The 21,655-nt window shown below is 47.2% G+C and overlaps 1 protein-coding gene across 3 annotated transcripts in view; it reads right to left on the reverse strand.

The window, feature by feature from the left end:
* The window catches only part of ITPR1 (inositol 1,4,5-trisphosphate receptor type 1), a 321,821-nt gene that overhangs the window by 16,405 nt on the left and 283,761 nt on the right, over nucleotides 1–21,655 (reverse strand). For all 3 annotated transcript variants that reach the window (XM_045530791.1, XM_045530793.1, XM_045530792.1), the window contains 5 exons: nucleotides 19,187–19,382; nucleotides 17,763–17,855; nucleotides 16,403–16,542; nucleotides 15,795–15,960; nucleotides 11,753–11,913 (listed from right to left, as the gene is read on the reverse strand). In XM_045530791.1, the coding sequence (XP_045386747.1) occupies nucleotides 11,753–11,913; nucleotides 15,795–15,960; nucleotides 16,403–16,542; nucleotides 17,763–17,855; nucleotides 19,187–19,382 (756 nt within the window). The remainder of the gene's footprint in view (nucleotides 1–11,752; nucleotides 11,914–15,794; nucleotides 15,961–16,402; nucleotides 16,543–17,762; nucleotides 17,856–19,186; nucleotides 19,383–21,655) is intronic.

The raw sequence follows: 21,655 nt of genomic DNA on the forward strand, positions 1-21,655 counted from the left end.
GTGGGGTATTTTTTTTTTCTCCCACGTTCAAATGAAGAGGCTGTTCTGAGAAAGACTGCGAGGTAATCAATCGCCTCCTCAGAGCCAGGCTGCTCAGGTAGAGCTATTTACCACCTAAACAACTGGACGTTTATTGCCAATCCTTTAGTTCTTTCACAGCCAGACTAGAGTGAGGTGTTTAGGGTGGGAGGCCTGAGGGTAAAGGAAACAGGAGTGAAGATGGGTCCTAGAAAAAAAGGGCCCGGTTGCTTCTCTACCCTCGCGAGTCCCCTGGGGAAGAAGTCCTTTCAGCTCACGTGGCAGCTGTGTCTCTACAGAGCTTACCAAGCGGGAAGACACACCGGACGTTCCCAGAATGCCCAGGGCTGCTCAGGGGACGGGAATGGTCAGAGGGCGCCGAGGGTGGGCTTGGAGCAGACGCTGGCCTCGTGCAAAACCCCAGACAGTGTCTGGAGGAGGAGGGAGGACTGGGGATGACACTTAACTTTTCTAAAGCAGGAATACAGGACACTTAGTAAACTTCAAATCATTTGTCCCTTTGGTGAGCTAGGGTGATCATTTCCATTAATCTTTGAAGTTCATTTTTCCAAGATCATAGCAACCCCCCCCCCAAAGAGAATTGTTGGTCTGGGTGAAAAATGGTGGTAATCATCTTGAACTATGTTCAGTGACTCTGAAATTGCAATGGACAATACCTGTTATACATTAAAAGAAGAAAACTAAAAAAAATAGATCCCAACTTTGGACACAGTAAGACCAGTGGCTGGCAGAGGCTCAGAGGAAGGGAGGGGGAACAGGCAGAGCACAGAGGAGTTTCAGGGCAGTGACACTATTCTGTGTGACACTGTAACAGTGGGTACGTGGCATTAGGCATCTGTCCAAACCCAGAAAATGTGTAACACAAAGGGTGAACCGTAAGGTAAACTCTAGACTTTAATTAACGATAATGCATCCAATGCAGGCATATGAACTGTGAGTGCACCACAGCAATGCCAAGCGTTACTAACAGGGGTAAGTGGGGGGAGTGAGGTAGAAAGAAGGGGTTGTATGAGAACTTTGTACTTTCTGCCTCATTTTTTGGTAAATCTAAAACTGCTCTAAAAATAGTCTATTAATTAGAAGAAAAAAAAAAAGATTCCACACCTGGAACTTGTTGGCCAGCCCCAAATTCAAGGATTCAGTTCTCTCTCTCCCAGAAGTACAGTAAACTCAAACTACATAAAATATTCCTGTATTTCATAGATTCTGTCAATGTCTACAACAGCCTTGTGACATCAGTGTGTCAGCAGAAAGAGGACAGCCTGGAATCAGAAGCTAGAGTTCAGGTTGTGACTCTCCAACGTGTACACAGGACAAGGAATGGGCGAATGAGTCAGCTGACCAACCTGGTCTCTGTGTCCTCCCCAGCCCCCCAAAGAGATCCCCAGCCACCTCACTGGGTTATTGTAAGGATCAAACAAACGGCTGTGAAAGTGTCCCATAAACTGGCCAGCACTATGCAAAAGTATTGTAAATCCGCGTGTCATCTGCCAAGGTCACAAAGCTAGCAGGGAGTCACAGCACTGCAATGCACACATTGACTCCAGTTTTAGTGCTCATGTGCTGTGTCAAGTTAGTTCCTCTCTTTCTCTGGGATAAAAGTTTAGAGATACTGATTTCTCTTTTACCAGCTAAGCCACATGAAGGTTGTCCAAACTGTGCACAAATCAAGGTGTCAGTCCGGTTCTGTTTTTGAGCTTTGAATGACATTACCAAAACAGGCCATATTATATAATCTTCAGCTGGGCTGGAATGACCAATGACCCTTCCCAGACTCACTTAATAGTTGTTCTTGGATGATACAGCGTAACAAGGACAGGCTCGTGCCAGCAGAGAGAACCACACCCATTTCTGATGAAATCTCTCGGCAGAGCCAGCTGCACGATCACTCTTTCAAGTCATTCTGGGGCCACAGGTGAAGTGTCCCCAGGCGCCCACAGGGTCGGTGAGAAAGCAGGGTGCACAACTTGGAGTGGGGCACAGCTGGGTCCTGGGCACCTGGGGCTGCCAGGTCGAGGAGCCCAGAGGTCACAGAAGAGAAGGGTGGGGCCGCTGCCTATGCTGGACAAGGGCAGGGCCAGCCCGTGTGAGATTCCTAATAAGGAACAATCAGGCAAACTCACCCTTTTCCCCAAATCAGCATCCAAGCTGGCTGACGACATTTGCTTAGGCAACTTCCTCTGCATTTTCAATTAGCTAAGAAATACACCACAATGTTCCCAGTGCTTGTGTATGGGAATTTTTAGCAACTTTTTTTTTATTGTTTGCCCAAGGTTGCTCTACCTGAGATTTTAGTAATTTTCATTGGTTTTCTTCTATTCTTTTCTGGACTTCCATTAGTATTCAAGTTTTATCTTTTAATACTTTTATACAATAATTTTTTCTTGTTTTAAGCCTACTTAAATATCTTTCCAAAGGTCTCTGCTGTTTCAGAAAAAAATAAATTTATCTTTGAACACACATACACACACACCCCCTCACCAATAAGCTGCTTCACACACAGTATCGTTCCATCTAAGCTTCATCATCTGATGGGTTTACATACCGGAAAATTTATCTGGACTGAAATGGTTTCACTCAAGGCCAGCCCTGCCTAGACACACTCTGAGAAAGAGGTGATAGGAAGACGTTATCTTTCTCACCGTCTTAGAGTCATAAGGAGGTGAGAGGGTACCGGCATCGTCACCGTCTGGAAGACAGATGCCACACAGCTTCATCTCTTAACTGGGAAAGAGATCACCTGCCATGTGCAGATTCTCCAAATTCCTCCATCCTTGCCAAATCCCCCATTTTCCTAACCTGCCCCTTGCACTCTGACCCCAGTACTTACTAGCTTGCTCACAAAGGTCTTCTCCCGCCTCTGACCCCCACATCCTGGCTCCCAATACAGACCCTAAGGCCCACACCTCCCCGTCTGTATCTCACGAACTCCCGTCACCACTCTGAACACTGCTTCGTGGAATTTTAGAGCTAAAAACGGCAAGAGAGACCCTTTGGTTCAACGCCCTCATTTTACAGGTGGTAAAACTGAGGCTCCGCAGACAGAGGCCTTGTGACAGGTGAGAACCCAGAGGCTTGTCCACCTGTACAACCTTTAAATACAAGTGACTGTACCTAGATACTAACATCTTTTCCTCACTCTCACATTCCCTAGAGACGTGCTAGCAGACTTCATTTTAAAGAGATAGGTCTTAAAGAATTCCGAATACATGTACTGTATAAAGAGTCAAATTCAGAACCTTCTCTGGGTTAGAGCATTGTTTTGGTTACACGCTTCTCAGGAGCATATGATACTACAGTCTAGCTCTACCAGAGACAGTCAGTACTTAGAGTGAATGAGAAATAAAGGGGTTACGAAGGCTGTCAGGGTGTCTGCAACTGAAGGGGCAAGAGGGGACGTCTGTAGTGGGAGAAAAGGGAGGGAGGTGAGGACAGGACACAGAAAGGGCATTTCTGGAGCTTATCAACAAAATCTGCCTGGCTGGGGGAATGCGTACATATGCAAATATTTTTTATATATATACCAGCGTGTACTTACATCCTTAGATGCAATAACCAATGGGGAGAACTGGTTTCACAGGTGGTGAAACGAACCTTTGCTGGCGGGTCTAACAGTTCTGTGCACAGCCCTCACGTCCTGCAGTCTCAGGGACCGGACTCTTGGGCATACCTGACTGCCCCCGTGCTCTGTTTTGGAACACGAATTCCTTTAGGGCAGATGATGGCCCTGCCCAACCCACTGGCACAGACAGCACCTACAACACCCTCCACGAAGGTCAGGATGTGGAAAATGCAGAGGGAGCACCGGGAGGTCAGCGCAGAACTGGGCTCCAAAGGCCAAGTGCTTCACAGTGAAAGAAAAGTGCCCATGAAGTGACTTTATCTCCTCTACACCAAAGGGCAGAATGTGCCACAAGGCTGGGTGGGGAAGCGTAAGCTCAGCAACTGCTTTGTGCAGCTGCCGCGGACGCGAACCCAAGCTGCAGTGCGGAGGGTGGGGCGAGAGCAGGCCTGGCCGGCTGGGCCGCGAGTCCAATGACGCTGACACGCTGTTTCCAGCCACCGGGAAGCCGGTGCCAAACCCCTCTGCGCCTCTCCCTCGCTGTGATATTCTTGAACTCTGCCACGGTGTCAGCTCACTCCAGGACGCCTTCTGGGAATCGTATTTAGAGGGCAGCACAGGCTGTATCCTCGCCCCGGGCTGAAGGCTTTCAGAGCCCAGGTGACCCGGTGGCCTCCCAGGTGATTATCCAGGCACTCCCTTCCTCCCAGCACCCTCACCGGAATTCCAGTATAAACACCCAAACCCATTACTGCGCACCTGCACGAGGTGGAGGGTGTCCAGGTCACTTTATCTGCAGTGGGACCTGCCCGCCTGACTCACAGAGGCGGCGAAAACGCGGGTGGAAAGCAGGCCGGGGAGGGTGACGTGCACGCCCCACTGGACTCTTCCTCCCTTGCCCCTGTTCCTAAGTGCTGCCTGGCAGGGACTCTGATTTCTCCTTTCCTTGAACTGAGACCCCTCACCATGGCTCTGTGAACTTTTGTTTACTCCCTTACTCTGGTCACCACTGCCACCATCCCTTCCCCAGACACATCTAGGGCCTCACTGTCACCCAGTTATGCTCCACAAGGAACTCTCCGTCTCTATTTCAGAGTTCCTTTCTCTACCCCCTCACGTGGTTCCCTGGACTACCCCTGGCAGAAAGCTGCTGTCCCCACGTTGGCGAGAGCCTGTCTGCAGATTTTATAGCATCAGCTCTCTCTTGGGTCAAGAAAGGTGCAGTACTTCGGCCAGTTCCCCCTGTAAACAGCAGAGACACGCAAGTATTCAGTTCCCATTGTGATCGTTTGCTCTTGTTAGCCTGTCGCTTGTGACTTTGTCTGCTTCCTGTGTCTTCTTATCAAATATAGATAAACACAAGTGCTGGGGTCAGATATCCTACTGCTTTTGAGTCTTCTCACAATGTTTCTTCATAGATGTTTAGTAGTACTTAATTCACTAATAGAATTTATTTGCTTGGAAAATTTACCCCGAGATGTTGTCAGGCAAAAAGGCTCTCTCTTAGGTTGTCTTTTTTTTTTTTTTTTTTTTTTGGTGCAAATTGCCCACAGCTGTCAGAAAAGCATTCTCCAGGAATCTGGGCTTCTGCACTCCCCCTTCCTATGTGGAAAGCACCCGCGACCTTCTGAGAGCATTCCACTTGCTGCCATGTTGACGCTACTTTTGATCCGGAAAACTGCTCCTTTGCTTTCATATCCCTGTACAGCTCGTTTCTGAAGAAATCAAGTGAACTAATACATAACGAAACAAACTGAAAAATCTGCAAAGGAATGTCATGTGTGCAAAATGGGAGGGGGGGGTGGAAAGAAAAAGAGGGGGGAGAGGAAGAGGGAGGAGGAGGAGAAGGGAGGGAGGAGAAAGGTGTCCACCCCAGCTGTGAGAAAAAGTCGGCATCAGGCTTAAAGGATAATGGACCAGACATTCTAATGTTTAATTATCAGGAGTTCTACTCACTCATATGAGTCACCTGGGTGTGGAAGCTCCAGGCTGGCTGTGGTTCTAGGGAACTGTCCTTCTCCTTTGACTTACACACTGCTCTCTCTCCCCAAATCTGGTTATACCAAAGGACATGTCATTCCCTGTTTCAAGCTTAAGTGAGGGTAGTGAAGTTTATCATATTTTAGCAAGTCAAGATTAATATAGATTTCAGATATATCCTTTGCAAGAGCTGTGCTTTATACCCTTCCTCAAATTCCTCTCATTTCCACAACCCCTGTAGTACCTGAGGTGGCCGATCTGAGAATGACACCCCATCTAACCTCGGTCTTGCTGATTGAGGTGCTAGCAGTCTCTCCCACTCTTCTCCCCCCAGGCCCCCAGGGAGCCTTTTCTGCATCTGGCCTCTTCAAAGGGGGCTAATGCCGTGCCACTGGGGGGAGGTGTGTGCTGCCGCCCATCCAAGTCAGAAAAGCCAGACAACCAACGGCTGCCCGTTCCGACACGGAGGGCGTGTGCCCGTGCACGGATGCACCGCATCTCTGGCCACACGTGGATGTGTGGGACAGGACAGCCCGAGGGCAAGCTCTGCTTCGGCAGCTCTGGATTCCAATCTCGGCCCTAGCACTTCCCCGGCAGCACGACCCTGGAGAGGCTGCCCAACCTTCCCGAGCTTTTGGTTCCCGTCTGTAAAATGGCAGTAGAGCCACCGACTACCCTGTGACGAGGATTAAGGGAGATGAGGCACGCACAGTGTGCTTGTCGTACGTATTGGTTAAATGTGACCTGTTACTGGTTGTTATCCAATCTGCCTTGCCACGGCAGCGCGGAGCCCGGCACGGACCACTCCGGTTCCCAGACACTCAGGCTGTCGCGGGGTGGCAGGTTCTGCCCCCTTATTTCACTGTCCATCTTGGTAGTCAGTTTACGTGTTATCCTGGAGAAGACAAGGTAGCCACAGCAGCCCGAGATATCAGAACATTTTGAAATGTGATTGAACAATATCTGATCACTCAAAAACACTCCTCTGAAAATGTAAGACTTCTGTTAACAGGGAGGAATTCCAACATATAGAAATGAAATCTATATTTAATTAGCAAAAGAGATGCCTTATATATTTAAGTTATTGTTTGGTTTTCTTTAACCAATCTCTCTTCTTAATGCTTCTTGAGTTTCTAACTTTCAAGAATACTTTAGTCTCCTGTATTTGCCTGTAGTAGAAAAATGGGCTGCTATGTCTTTGCTGGGAATCATGTATCGATCTTTTATCTACTTCATGCCTACTGTGCAGTATTTAAATTCTCTCGGGCAAAGTACTCACAATGAATTTACCACTTATTCAGATTAAATACATCCAATAGCATAGCCTTTCAAATCATCATCTATGGACTAACACAAAGTCTCAGTGCAGCTGGCATTACAGCAAAGCCAAACGGAGCTAAAGTTATTCAAAAAAGGGTGTGTGACACATAAATTATTATGAAAACTTAAATGCAGATCCAAGCTAATAAAATTTTCCTTGTTAACTTTAAAAGGCTATCACCAAAACTCTCTATGGTAACACCAAATTCTAGTTACTGTGGGGAAAGGAAACTCGGGGTTTTTCCCGTTGCCTTGACTTGCCAAGGGCTATGTGAGGTCACTCCAGAGTCACATTTCTCTGAAAGCACAGCCCTGTCTGGGGCCCAAGTCAATGAACAGGAGGCTGTCTCTGCTGGACTAAGTGGCACTGTAAGTTACTGTGAGGACGGTTAGTTTTCCTGGTCACGTGAGTGACAGTACCACCTTCCAACAGGTGCTTGAGGTGAAGGACAAACCTACTAGCAAACCACGCATGACGTCATGACATAATCTAAGGTGTGTCTTGAATACACAGAACTCAGGGTCCACTCCTCAAATCAAATGAGGTCCTGATTCTGGGCAGTGAAAGCAAGTGGAGGAAACCACTAATCACATGGGTGGAATTCACAAGTATCTTTGCCTGATTCAACGGAGAAAGAACAATAGTGTCAACCATGCCCTGCCTCAACATCTAAGGACACTTAAAGATTTAAAATTTAAGAGAGAGGAAGACATAGGGATTCTCCCAATGAGAAGTTCTTAGAGTCAAGATGCCCACTCTGACTTTTCCTAGCAGCACCGTGCGAACAGCCAGGGTGTCTTAGTCTTTGAACCATAGGAAACGATGCTCCCATCAGCTCTGCCGTCAGCCCCGCAGCCCCTGTTTCCTGGCTGCCTGTGCTCTAGGCCCGCCATCAGTTGCTCTGTCACCCGTCCCCTCCCTCCATGAGTGCCTACCAAACTGCCGGGTCTCACACATTCATCTCATCTGCACTGCCCAACGGATGAGTGAGGTGGCATTAACCTCAGTTTACAGACAGGAAACTTAGGTTGGCAAAGTCCCATCATTTGCCTGGGGTCACACAGCTAGGAAGGAGCAGAGCTGAGACTCTTAACCCTGGATCTTCTGCCTCCAGTTCTTGGGCAGGAACAGCTTCATGGTAGGCATCAGCCTGGCCATGGCTTTGCCAGGATATGCCCATCTCCAGTGAAAGGAGAGAGGGGCAGACCAGAAGAAGAGAGATGAGAATATGTGCTCCTCTGTTATGTTTAGACATAGTTAATTTGTAATGAACGGCTGGTTGTGAAGTTCTAAACTGTGAGCCAGAGCTGCTTCGCGTGTGTCTTCTTTCCCACCCTCCTGGGACGGCAGGAAATGCGCTGATGCCACTTACAGAGAGAAGAGGTCCTGTCCTCTTGACTGTGGGCCGGTTCCAGAAGGAATCAGGAAAGGTGCTGTATCTGATCTAGCAGGACTGTCTCGTGTTTTCATAAGGTCAAGCAGCCACCAAAGGAGGAGATCCACCTTTGGGACCGGGGTCCAGGCAGGGAGGGCCACGCTCTGCATACAGCCACTCTGCTCACCCCTCTCGTTCCTGACTGGTCAGATGTCATTGTCTCAAAGTCAGCGTGAGTTTCTGAAAACTCTTTTCAACACAGTCCCCGGGCAGATTAGACTAACCGGTTGCTGGTTGCGATGACAACCTATTTGCCATCCCTGATGCTGCCGTCTGCAAGCAGCTGCTCCCGGCTGCCTCCCCCATGGGTTCTGTCGGTGGCCTTTTGGCAGCTGCTATTTCACAAGTCTTTGGGAGGCTCTGGGATCTTCATCAATGGGCTAAAGTAGAGCCACAGAAGCATGAAACACCCCAACCTTCTGTCACTAGGCGATAGGTGGTTTTCCGGAGGCCTGCATGCCGCGGGAGAGGCAGCTCAAAGATTTCTTTTGGGACACAGGGAAAGCCAAAGGGCAGCCTGCTTCTCCGTCCATTTCGGACACTGTGCATCAGCTGCTCCTTCTCTGTCCTCCACGGTGGAATCACTGCAGCCGTCTGAGGCTGGCTTTCCAAAGAGATCAACTGATTTTTCCTCCCAGAAGCGATGGGCAAGATGCCCTGCCAAGGAGGGAGGCTGGTGGGGACCCCGTCTCTTGGCGGTGGCTGCCTCCACAGGGCGTGACTGAGTCGGGGCCACAGTGTGGGCTGGTAGCCTCTGCACCACAGCTCCGAGGTCCCATGGGGCTGAAGCCCCCCGGCTGAATGATTCAGCTGAGCACCCCCAGCTCCCACCTGCTGTGGCTAATGCTCTCTTAGGAGTCCCCAGCAGGGATTCGTGTGGTTTCAAGACTAAACACCACTGAACACAGTGTTGGCAAAAAGGCACAACCTTTCAGCGGGTGGATCTAACACTTCTCTCAGCCACTGCTTGATACACACAACATGTGGTTCCTCAGCAACCTTGACATTCACAGTTAAGAATTCTTTGATGCTACAGATTTTTAGGTTCTCTGACAAGAAGTCTCATACAATCAAAGAATGACGTCGTGGATGGGGAACGCACAGCAAACGCTCGGGTTCTCAGAGCACCGCGGAGCAGGGGGCTCTGCCCAGCTTGGGTGGCAGGCTAGAGGTCACCCTGGCTCTTAATCCTCATCAAGTGACTGCTCACAAGACTCCTTTAAGTCTTCATGATTGAGACAGAAACCCAAAAGTGCACCAGAGTTTTCTGTGACCGGAAAGTAGGGTGATTAACAGAAAACTTCAAAACTGGCTCCTGGAAGATTTTTTTAAAGATAGGGCCCATTCAAATGCTTCAGAGAGAAAAGAACAAAGTGAGGGGAGAAAAGGGACCTGTGACAAGGGTGAAAAGTACAGGTCATCTCCTCTAGACATTAAGGCACTGAATGCAAATGAAGGTCATCATCTGTTCATGCAGACCGGTTTGGGTCAGCGTGAATGCTGATTAAATAGCATTTAATTTGCCAGTGTCAACAACTGGGGGACAAGAAAGGATCTGAGGACTTTTCAGTTAGTGTGTGCTGACCCTGCAAACCTCACCTGTGAAAATCTGCATTCGCACCCACCAGAATTCCTAATCTCCTTAAAAATAGGAGTCTGCTCCCACCTGGCCCAGAATCACCGGCGCCCTCCCAGTCTCCTACCAACAACATGACCATGGGGTGATTTCTAGACTCAGACGAACCTGGATTTGAATCCTGGCTCTGCTCCTTCCGGGCTGTTCCCAGGCAAGTCACTCAGCCCCAGCCTGGCTTTCATCTGTCAAAGGGGACACACCACCACCCTCACTCTGGAACCTGTGTCTCTTCCCCCTCTTCTGTGTTCATTTTTCTCCTTCCCTTCTGCTAACCTTATGATTCTTGTCTCTTTATCCTCCTCTTTCAAAAGTTGTGTCTGCTATGATCCCTCATCCATTTCTGCTCACTCCAGAAGCTCCCCCCTGCTGGCTTCCCACTGAGGGTGATTTTAATGACCAAATACAATGCGAGATGTGGAAGAACTTCACAGACTGCAGAGGGTTGAGGACACAGAAAGGATTAGGGATATTTCTCCTCCTCTTTCACATAACCGGTCTGGACAGTAATTTCTTAAACCGGTATCTGTTTTGTGTCTCCTGTCAGACTCTTACTACTCGAAGGGTGATTCACGGACCCGCAGCAGCGGCATCCCCTGGAAGGTTGCTGGGAATGCAGAATCTCAAGTCCTGGCAGTGACTGCTGAGTCAGAATTTGACTTTTAACAAGCTCTCCAGATGATTCACGTGTACATTAAAATTTGAGAAGCATGGAATTAGATTCTAAGGTCCTCAAGGGTACAGGCGGCGCAGAATCCCCAGAAAGGGCTCCGGAACCCAGGAGAGGCCCGCGAGCCCGTGTGATGTGGGTGTTCGGGGACTGAGCAGGGGAGGCTGCCCGGCCGGCAATGAAACCACAAGCCCCGCGTCCAGGCGTGCCAGTGACGATGCCCACCCGAACAGGCCCGACTTCCAGTATCCTAACATAAATAGCCTGACAGTGCCATCTGCACGGGAAACACAGGCAGGCTCATTTAGGAGAACGTATGATCAGGTACCCGGATTGTGTTCGTCGTCTTTCTTAGCGGCTAATGGCTCCCCTGCTCCTCCGAGTGAGTCAGTGCAAACCACAAAGCTCCCCAGAGTTCACAGTTCACGGCTGCTCACTTTGCCAGACGCCCCTGAACACCTGAACGCAGCTCAGAAAGCACACGTCTGGAGCACAGCTGGCCCGGGACTCCCACCGCACACATCTGGGGCCTCCGCTGAGCCCTGCCGGGGAAGAGCTCTCTAAAAACCCGCGGCAGCTCTCGCCCTTGCCGCGACTCGGCAGTCCACACTTCCCATCAGCGGGCAGATTAGACTGGGACTCGAGTCCCTCCATCATACGCTCCCTTCCTGATGCTTAGCAGAGCGTCTCCCAGAAAGGCGAGGCTGAGGCCAAACACAAATCAGGCTGAACTACACAGCGTGATCACTTTGCTTTTAAGACACCGCTTTAGAGGCCGGGAGAGGGGAAAAAAGAGCATTATCAAGAAGAGAGGCAGATTAACAAAGAGACGGGAACTGGGGCTGTGGAGCTTGATCTGGGTTAAACTCTAGCCCCACGTCTATGCGCTAACCTCTGAGCCCCAGTGTTTCCTCCTCTAACAGGCTGACGCCACCCGGCTGGGGCTCCCGAGGACCACTTGAGAGGACGCACCAAGTTCACAGAGTACCGCGCCTCATCCGTCAGGAGGGCTCAGCCAGCTCAGCTGTGGCTTCTCTGCAGGGCGGCTCCCCGGCTGCCAGGACCACGCTCGCAGCACAGAAGCGGGGCCTCCCGGAGACCTTCCCACTCACCTTGATCATCTCTGCCACGTAACTCTCAGGCCCGGTGTATTCCGTGGAGTCCTTTACTTTCACCAGGACGATGAAGCACAGATAGTGCCACATGTTGTGTTCTTCCTTGATGTGCTCTTCAAAGGTGACAGTCTTGTTGTCAAACTTGTCTCTTTCCAAGCCTAAAAAAGAGACAGAAAGCCCCCGGCCCCAAATGAGCAGTCATGGTACAGAAAAATCCATCACAGAACTGTCAACACAGAGGAGGCTGCTGTCTCCCCTCTCTGCCAGGAGTTGGATTCTGTTGGCCTCATAAATGCATTCACGTCCCCATTGTGGCAGGAGAACACAGGTGTGAATCAGACAGATCCCGGTTTGAATCCCACCTGTGCCACTTACCAGTGGCTGCTTAAGCTCCACGGGTCTTAGTGGCCTTGGCGGTGAATGAGAAGACAGCCACCTAGGCTGCAGGAGTGTTTAGGGCTTAAATGGTAACATGTGTGACACACTCACATACAGCAGGCAGCCAGCAACGGTGAGGTACCTTTGCAAGGTAAATGCCAAAACGCACACATGTTCAAAAAAGTTTTTTGAGAAGACAGAACAAAGACAATAAGAACTTTAACCAAATTTTGAACTCTAGCTGGTAAGTTTATATTTTGATGAGGTCTGGGTGAGCAATTCTGAAACTAGTGTCTATGTATTCTAGGATTGAGCAAATAAATAAATACATTGTAGATAATGGGAGCCAGATTCCTCACTGCCAAAGAAGGGAACACAAATATGAAAAGGGAGAAAGATTCCTGTAATGTTGAGTTTTTTTCTAAAAACAGATATGGATGGGTGTAGATACACGTGCATATGTACACACACATGCACACACATAACCTGTCCTCTAGATCTGCACCCTAATAAGCCCTGGGAGCAGCATCAGTAGGAATGAGCACATCTAGTCCCCAGGTCTTGGCTTTTAAATACCATTCTCCACCAAAAACAACCAAAGATCTTCGGAGAAATGGCTGATTCCCAGGCTGGGTCAGGAAAGGTACAATGTGAGTCTGAGCCTGCAATATCTTATGGTGCCAAAGAAGTAAGAAAGTACAAAGAAAATGATAATGATATGCCTACACACAGAAGCCAGCTTGAAGGGGCTCTCTCTGGCCAAATATGGAGCAATCTGAGCATCAAATAATGACAGCAAAAGATTATAGTCCACTGGATAAAATAAAAATCTATGAGTCTATGTTGTTACAAATAAAAATATACGAATATACACGGGGAGAAGAAAAATTCTTTCCTAAAATAGAAAGACAATTAACAAATGTAGAAAGAATAATAAGGAAATCATCATTTGGCAACCATCATAATAATAGATTCAGGCAAAAATCATGAGTGGATGCTAAAATCAGTGGGTGAAAATTTAATATAAGAATGAGATATCGGCTGGGTGCGGTGGCTCATGCCTGTAATCCTAGCACTCTAAGAGGCCGAGGTGGGTGGATTGTTTGAACTCAGGACTTCGAGACCAGCCTGAGCAACAGCGAGACCCCCGTCTCTGCTAAAAATAGAAAGAAATTATATGGACAACTAAAAATATAGAAAAAATTAGCCAGGCATGGTGGTGCATGCCTGTAGTCCCAGCTACTCGGGAGCTGAGGTAGGAAGATCGCTTGAGCCCAGGAGTTTGAGGTTGCTGTGAGCTAGGCTGATGCCATGGCACTCTAGCCAGGGCAACAGAGTAAGACTCTGTCTCAAAAAAAAAAAAAGAATGGGGTATTTACAAAGTGTCAAACTGTCTTCCCATAAAGAGCAGCTTACAGTTGCAATTACCACCTTAAACAAGTGATCAAAGTTCGTGTCACCGGTTATCAGATGAATCAGCATCGTGTGCCTCCTGATAGGATGCAGTGAGAAGAATACAACACGTCTTTGATATTCCTTTACAAAATACATACCCTCAAATCTTACCATGAGGAAACATCAGACAAACCCAAATCAAGGGACATTCTACAAAGTAACTGACCTATATTCTTAAAATACGTCAGTGGAGGCTAAACAGATATGGTGACTTAAGTGCTATTCATGCCCTGGGATTTACAAAGGACGTTACTGGAATGAAGGGTGAAATCTAAATAATGTCTGTAGATTAGAGACTAATATTGTATGTTTTAATTTCCTAATTTTTTTTTTTTTGAGACAGAGTCTCACTTTGTTGCCCGGGCTAGAGTGAGTGCCGTGGCGTCAGCCTAGCTCACAGCAACCTCAGACTCCTGGGCTTAAGCGATCCTACTGCCTCAGCCTCCCAAGTAGCTGGGACTACAGGCATGCGCTACCATGCTCGGCTAATTTTTTCTATATATATATTTTTAGTTGTCCAGATAATTTATTTCTATTTTTTTGTTTTTTAGTAGAGACGGGGTCTCGCTCAGGCTGGTCTCGAACTCCTGACCTCGAGCGATCCACCCGCTTTGGCCTCCCAGAGGGCTAGGATTACAAGCGTGAGCCACCGCGCCCAGCCCTTAATTTCCTAATTTTGATATTTCTGTTGTATATAAGAGAATGATTTATAGGAAATACATACTAAAATATTTAGGGATAAGAGCATCATGTCAGCCACTTGCACTCAAACTATTCAGAAAAATAGTGCGTGTATATATGAATAAAGCAAACGAGATACAATATTAATATTTGGGGAATCTGGGTGAAGAGTATAGAGAAATCCTTTGTCCTAGTCTTTTTTTTTTTTTTTTTTTTTGAGACAGAGTCTCACTCTGTTGCCCAGGCTAGAGTGAGTGCCGTGGCATCAGCCTAGCTCACAGTAACCTCAAACTCCTGGGCTCAAGCAATTTTTCTGCCTCAGCCTCCCAAGTAGCTGAGACTACAGGCATGCGCCACCATACCCAGCTAACTTTTTCTATATATATTTTTAGTTGTCCAGATAATTTCTTTCTATTTTTTAGTAGAAACGGGATCTTGCTGTTGCTCAGGCTGGTCTTGAACTCCTGGCCTCAATCGATCCTCCGGCCTCGGCCTCCCAGAGTGCTAGGATTAAAGGCGTGAGCCACTGTGCCCCGCCTATCCTAGTCTTATTACTTTCCTGTAACTCTGAAATTGTGTCAAAACAAAAAGCTTTAAAAGTTTTTAAGGGGGCAAAAGTCAAATAATTTAAGTCTTTAAATGGAAAATGCTCATGTTTTTATTATACGTATCAGTAGGAAATTTATATATTTAGTAACTATATTATGAATAATCCTGAAATGATTGCTCAGCTCCTAAACGCCTACACAGTTCGTTTACATTTACATATCTTTTCCTGTAGTTATTCTGAAAATGACCTCTTTGGGACCCCAGGCACCTCTTTTAGTAGCAGTTCACTACTTGTCCTCAGGTGCCTACCATGTGCCACGTTCTATGCTAGGAGTGTCACACAGCACTCTCTCCTAATTCTCACAATAATGCAGAAAAGTGAATATTATTATACCCATTTTACAGATGAAGAAAAAAGGTTGAGGAAGTTAAGTGACTAACCCACAGTTACACAGCTAGTAAGTGGCAAAAGCCCAATCAGAACCCAGGTCTGACTCCCAAGCCCAAGCTCTGAACTCTTTCACCACCCTATTTATTCTAAGAGGAATATTTCTTCACTCAAAGCCTGACGCCATCCACAGTGAAGACACCCGCAGGCCGGGACTGGATGAAAGATCTCCACTCTAGTCTACTTAGAATGGGACTGAGGGGAGCTCAGGCCGTCCAGCAATAAAAGGACCCTGAGATGCATCTGTCTGAAATCCTGTGCGGTCACATTTCTGCTTCCCAAAACTTCATTGCTTGAAACACACCGGCGACCGCGGCACAGAATTCCCCAGCACTCCGCATGTCAACACCTCCTAGCAGGGTCAGGGCGATGGGGAGCCTCAGTCACGCCGAGGACAGTGTCAACAGGAAGCAGTGCCGCCTCCCACAGAGCACTGGGCACACACCTGCCCCGCCACACCCGGTGTCGCCACGTGCCTCTGCCACGCCGGCCTCTGCTCCCTTGCCGAAGCCGGGCGGTGACACTCACCACAGATAAAGCACGTGGTCTTTAAGATCTCTTCCTTCTTCTGCTTCTCACTCCTCAGGTCGGCAAAAGTGTCAATGATAACCCCAAAAATCAGGTTAAGGACGATGATGATGACCATAAAGAAGAACAAGAGGTCGTAAATCACTCTAGCAGCAAAGAGGGGTTCCTGGAACAGAGAGGGGCCCGAGTCAGTCGGCTTCTCTCGTCACCCAAGTGAGCCCCGTGTCTCCTTGGGCGGAAGCTAAAGCCCACGACCGTGTCTCCTGTCACAGCCTGTGTTGAAATTGTGACTTCTCCAAGCGTGGCGTGACACACCCGGGAGGGGTTTGGGACAGGCTTTCGGGTAGGCCCGACACGGCCCTGAAGGCAGCGCTCCCTAAGCCTCCCGGATGGGGACAGACAGCTGCCCCGCAGGCAGCTGGTCCCGCCACTCTGTCCACGCCACGACGCAGGCGGGGAGCCCGGACAAGCTGGCTCCGCGCAGCCACTCAGCACCGCTCGGGCTCTTCCTCTGCGTCTTCAGTTTACACTCAACACCACTGCGTTGTGCTCTCACCACCCACCCCTCCCGCCCCCTGTGCCCTTCCTTCCCCTCGGGATTGATTTACCTCTTTGGATGGCTTCCTGAGCACGTCGCCCACTCCGCCCCCGCTCCGCAGCCCGTGACTCAGTACAGTAACGATGCACATCAGCAGCGTCTCACACGTGTGCTCCTTATCCTGCTCCGTCTCCTCCACGGGGACCAGCTCTGTCAGCACGCGGGGAATAACACACTTAAAACGGGCGGGGGAAAGGGGCTGATTTTGAAATTATGTTTCCTGAATGCCATCTTCTAGCCAACAGGCACGAGAAGGACTGAGATCAAGAGTCCGGCACTGCCTTTCAAAAGCTCAAGTCATCTGGGGCCATTCTGGTTTCATCGCTAACCCCTGCTACTTTCTCAAGCTATGACAGTATTGTCCTTCCTCTATTACATCTAAAACATTCCCTTATCCTTTTCAGATTTTTAAACTGTAGTCCCAGCTGTGAATAGTCAGTTGACGTCAGGTAAGTTGCTTAACCACCCCGAGTCACAGGCATCTTGTCTCTCAGATGAGGCTAATGCTACCGGACCCAGGTTCCTCACTGTGCTGTGAGGACTAAATCCAGTTTGATGGCAGGTTTTACAGCAGGTCCTCTGGATAAACTGCTTTACACTGGAGGCTGTTCATTCTTACTGGTTCATGGAGGAACCATCCCTTGCTGGCCACCTTGTTCCTTTTGCCAGCTGCAGTGGGAATGGCCTTGCTAAGACACAGATCTCATCTTATCGCTCCCCTTTCAACAACCTCCAACTGTCCTTTGGATGAAGTTTAACCTCCTCTGTCTGACATGTAAGATCCTTCATGGTCTAACCCTTTGCTTTTATTTCTGGCTTCATTTCTTACTACTCTCCTTCCTAATCTCCCAAACTTTTTTTTTTTTTTTTTTTTTTTTTTAACCTTTAAGCCTTTAGATAAGCTATTCCCTCCACCTGGAATACCTACTCCTCTCCTCCTTTGCCCAGGAGTCTTCTGTTTTAGTTTAAATATCACCTTCTCAATGATACTCTCGCACCCCAGTATCAGGCTGGCTCCTATCTCCTGTATTCCATCCTCATTCCCAGCATTTTGCATACTCTCTAGTAATCACCTATCTAGTATCACCTGCTTGTCTCCCACACCACATTACTGTCTCTTAGGAGTACAGCACAGTCCCTGGCAGAAAGCAGGCACTCAGCAAAAACTGGCTGAGTCTAATCAGGTATTTTCTTCACATGTAGCCTTCTTTTCCCTTTCTCTCTCCTGTCTTCCCCAGCCTTTCCTCTTTGCTACAGGCCTTGCCTCTGAGCAGTAAATGTGCTCTAATCTGCTCCCAACATCGCCGGCATCATCTAAGCCTCTGGAGGAGTCTCACACTAGCTCGAGGCTGACGGCCACAAGGTCCTACCTTCTTTGGGTGCAGGAGAGGAACAGTTCTCCCCAGTCTCCACCCTGCACACATCAGAGAACAGGAACTCATTTGCCAAACTCTCGCTGGTTTCTGGGAGAAAGAAGGAATTTTATGATGAACAGTCTGGCAGCATATGGTTAAAATGTTTGAAGTCCCCAATTCACGGCTGATTAAACAATTCTTTACATAAATAACACCCTAGAATCCTGCATATAAATTCAAAGCAGAGATGCAATTTACACTTTCATGTGGTGATCTGGATGGGAAAAAAGCCAAAAATGTCAATTCCTGTAGGCTTACTAGAAATATCACACTTAAATAGCACCTCTCCAACTTTAAAGACAAACCGCTGAAACTCTTCGATACTATGAACACACAGACTCCAGCAAGATTTGTACCAAGTCTCCGTGGCCCCAGCGGGCCTCATGGAAATCCAAGGTCCAGACCAACGAGTTCAGAACCCTAACATGGCTGGCCTGAGGCTGCAGTTACATGCCAAGAATACAGAATTCAGGAAGGAGAAAACAACGGCTGCATGGCTCAGTCGGTCACAACAATTCTAGTTTGTTCCTTAGACTCAGGGTGCCTGGCGGCCTGGTGAAAAACCAGTAATATTTTACTAAGTGCCAACTGTTTCCACTGAGAGGAAAGAACACTTGGGTATAACTCAAGTATATGGTCATTTTTTTTCATTCTCAAAGTTGGAAATCTCTTTTGTTCTTGCTATATATAAAAATAACACAAGCTCATTGTAAAACCTGCATATATTAAAAAAAAAAAAAACCCCAGAGATAGCCACTGCTAGCAGTCTGGAGTATATTCATCTATATTAAAAAATATATATACATATGAGCTTTTTAATTAAAAAATATACATGTGATCCTACTGTTGTGGTCCTTCTGTCATTCTTGTGGGTGTTTTTCCACGAAGGCTTACAAAGGTGCAGCTGTGTGCAGGGGACGCCACCCCATGGGTACACCCCCTGATGCAACACCCCCTTACACTTAGACAGCTTCCAGTTTCACACCGCGGTGAACAGCCTCCCCTATGTGTCTGTTTTTACATGCATAGTCAGCAGGTTTTTTTCTTTAAGTATAAATTCCTAGAAGTAGATTTACTAAGTCAAAGCGCTGCCTATGCCAATGCTTTCAATATATATAAAACAATTTGTTTTATAAAAAACTTGTACTAGTTTAAAATATGATGTTAGAACATAAACTAAATGTAAGATCTGGCCACTCACCTGCAGCATTTGATATACCACATCGCCCTTTGGATAAAGTGAGAGCTATGCCTTGTATTCGGAATTCATAGTCTTCAGGGAGATATCTACATCGCTAAAGTCATTATTTTCTTTAGTTCAGTTATAATCAGGAAATATTCTTTTAACATGAAAAAAGATCAGAAGATCCCAAACCCACCTGGAACAGCTGTTTCGTTGGGCAACCTATCTACTTCCAAGATAAAATCATCCTTGAAGAAAAGATAGCCCACTATTGAGAACAGGTAAACCAGGATCAGAGCCAGAACCGCTGTCAAGATGATAGACCGTCCATTGCGGGTGACACTTTTAATGACATTAAGCAAGGTCTCTTCTCTGTACACTAAATCAAAGAGCTTTAAAAAACAAAAAGAAGATGACAGTATAATTTTAAGAAGTCTGTATATTAGATGTATATTAATATCCCATAACAAAAACTTGGTTTATAGAGGGGTCACCCTATTGGAAATCCAAAGGCATTATACCATAATCTTGACACCGAACATCTTGCCTGTCTTAGTGAAAACTGAGATGGTAGAAATGGGGAAAAATAAACATGGAAGAGGGAGGCAGGAAACAATAGCAATTTCAAGTAGCACACAGAGCCGTTTAGGCGTCCCAGGAATAGAGAAAATACATGGTTGCGCCAGTGAGTTTCAGAGAGAAAGGGAGAGGAAAGTGATGCGGGTCTTGGCATGCGCTGATTTAGGAAGCATTTACTGAGTTTCCATGGAGGGCCAGTCACCCTGGTCCTTGCCCTCTTGGAGCTGAGTGTCTAGTGGAAGGGAGACGTACTGTAAGCCAGTGGAAGTGGCAAGGACTCTGGACTTAGATGTAGGTTCAAATCATAGCTCAACTACTGACTGCCACTATAATCTTGGGCTAGGGACTGTCCCCATCCCCTTGAGCCTCAGTGACCTCATTTGCAGACTGGAAGATGCAGTTATTGTGAAGAACAAACAGTGTGTACACAGTGCTGGGCATATGGGCATACGTGCACACTGAGTACATGCAATAAAAGGTAATCATCATTAATTTCCTGATGGAGAGACTGGCGCAAGGTCACAGAGCTAGTACATCCCAGGGACTTTGGTGGTAGTAACACTCCAGAAAGCCTAAACCCTTACTGTCCTTCCCTAGGGAGGAAGACCCCTGCCGTTCACAGCGTGTTCACAGTGTAAGCTTCCCCTCTGCTAAGGGACCTGTTTTTGCAAGAAGTTGGCTTCTGGAGAAATGCAGGATCCCTGTAGGTACACACAGGTATGGCAGGATGATGGCTCGTTTTCCAAGAGCTACGATCACAGGTGTTTGGCTGGGGGGAATAGCGGGGTTGCTCTTGGACCTGGAGACTAGGCTTTAAGGTGGTCTCTGTGCTGACACTTAATCCTCTCCTGAAGGTTTGGTCTCCACTGTGGCTCTAGGCTGTGACAGTGCACAGTGAAGTGAGTCAGGGGAGAAGGGCCTGAATCCTGACTCTGCTTTGAATTTGTTGCAAGATGTTGATCAAGCCATCTAACCTCTCGGGACCTCGGTTTCCTCGTCTGTGAAATAAGTGGACTGCACTAGCTGATCTCCCAGCCCCTTCCAATTTAGAATTTTACATCTGAGGTCATTTATCAGGTCAATTAGCTTTTCTGCCTCCCTAACACCAATCTGTGTTCTGAGACTAGTTCTGGGACGGGCCCTGGGTAAAGGAGGATACTTAAAAGGAAGCAGGAAAGAGGCATTTAGTGAACACAGGAGTACAAAACGCTAAGTGTTGCTGTCAATGTCGGTTAAAGATTTTCCAGCAACTCAATATGAAGCGGCAAGTGAGAGCAACTGCAGGCAACAAACAAATGGTACTTGTTTTCTGTGGTTAAAACCATGGAGATTATATGGCTCCCAATCACTGAAATGACAAGCAATTTTTTTCACTTATTTATAATTTCTGATTTTAAAACAATAAACATGTATTATTTATAAAAAGGAAAAGCCTTCTCTAATTAGAAAATTATACACGTTCAATGGAGAAAACTTGGAAAACACAGAAAAGCACAAACGGAAAAATTCACTAAAAGTTCCATCATCTACAGACATCCACTCAACAAGTTACTTCCTTCTGGCCTTAAAAAAATGTAATATATACATACATACTTTTACAAAAATATTAGACCATAATACTGGCATGTAGCCAGCCTCTTTCACTGAGCCATCATGAACATTTCTCTGACAAAAATGATTACCTAGTATCTCATTGTATGGAAAACACAGTTAACATAGCCAATATCTTTATTTTTTTTAAAGTCACAAGATGCTTTCAATTACAAGTCATTATTAATAATGCTTTGATGAACATCTCTGTGCATGCCTGTATACTTGCTTGTCTAGTTATTTCTTTTAGGTGAATTTCTGGAAATGGAATCTTTGGGTCAAATGTTATGAAAGGAACATATTGCCTATTGCCTTCCAGAAAGGTGGTGTGAGTTTACACTCACCACTAGTCAAGAACGATGCCCATCTTACCCCACTCTCACTAGTACTGGGCACAGTCACGCTTCTAAACCTTTCTTAACGTGACCGGTAAAACACGGGATCATGCTGTTGTTTTAATTAGCGTGTCTTTGCTAGCAGTTAAGGATGAACATTT

This window comes from Lemur catta, chromosome 18 (genome assembly GCF_020740605.2).
Source record: "Lemur catta isolate mLemCat1 chromosome 18, mLemCat1.pri, whole genome shotgun sequence".
Classification (NCBI taxonomy): domain Eukaryota; kingdom Metazoa; phylum Chordata; class Mammalia; order Primates; family Lemuridae; genus Lemur; species Lemur catta.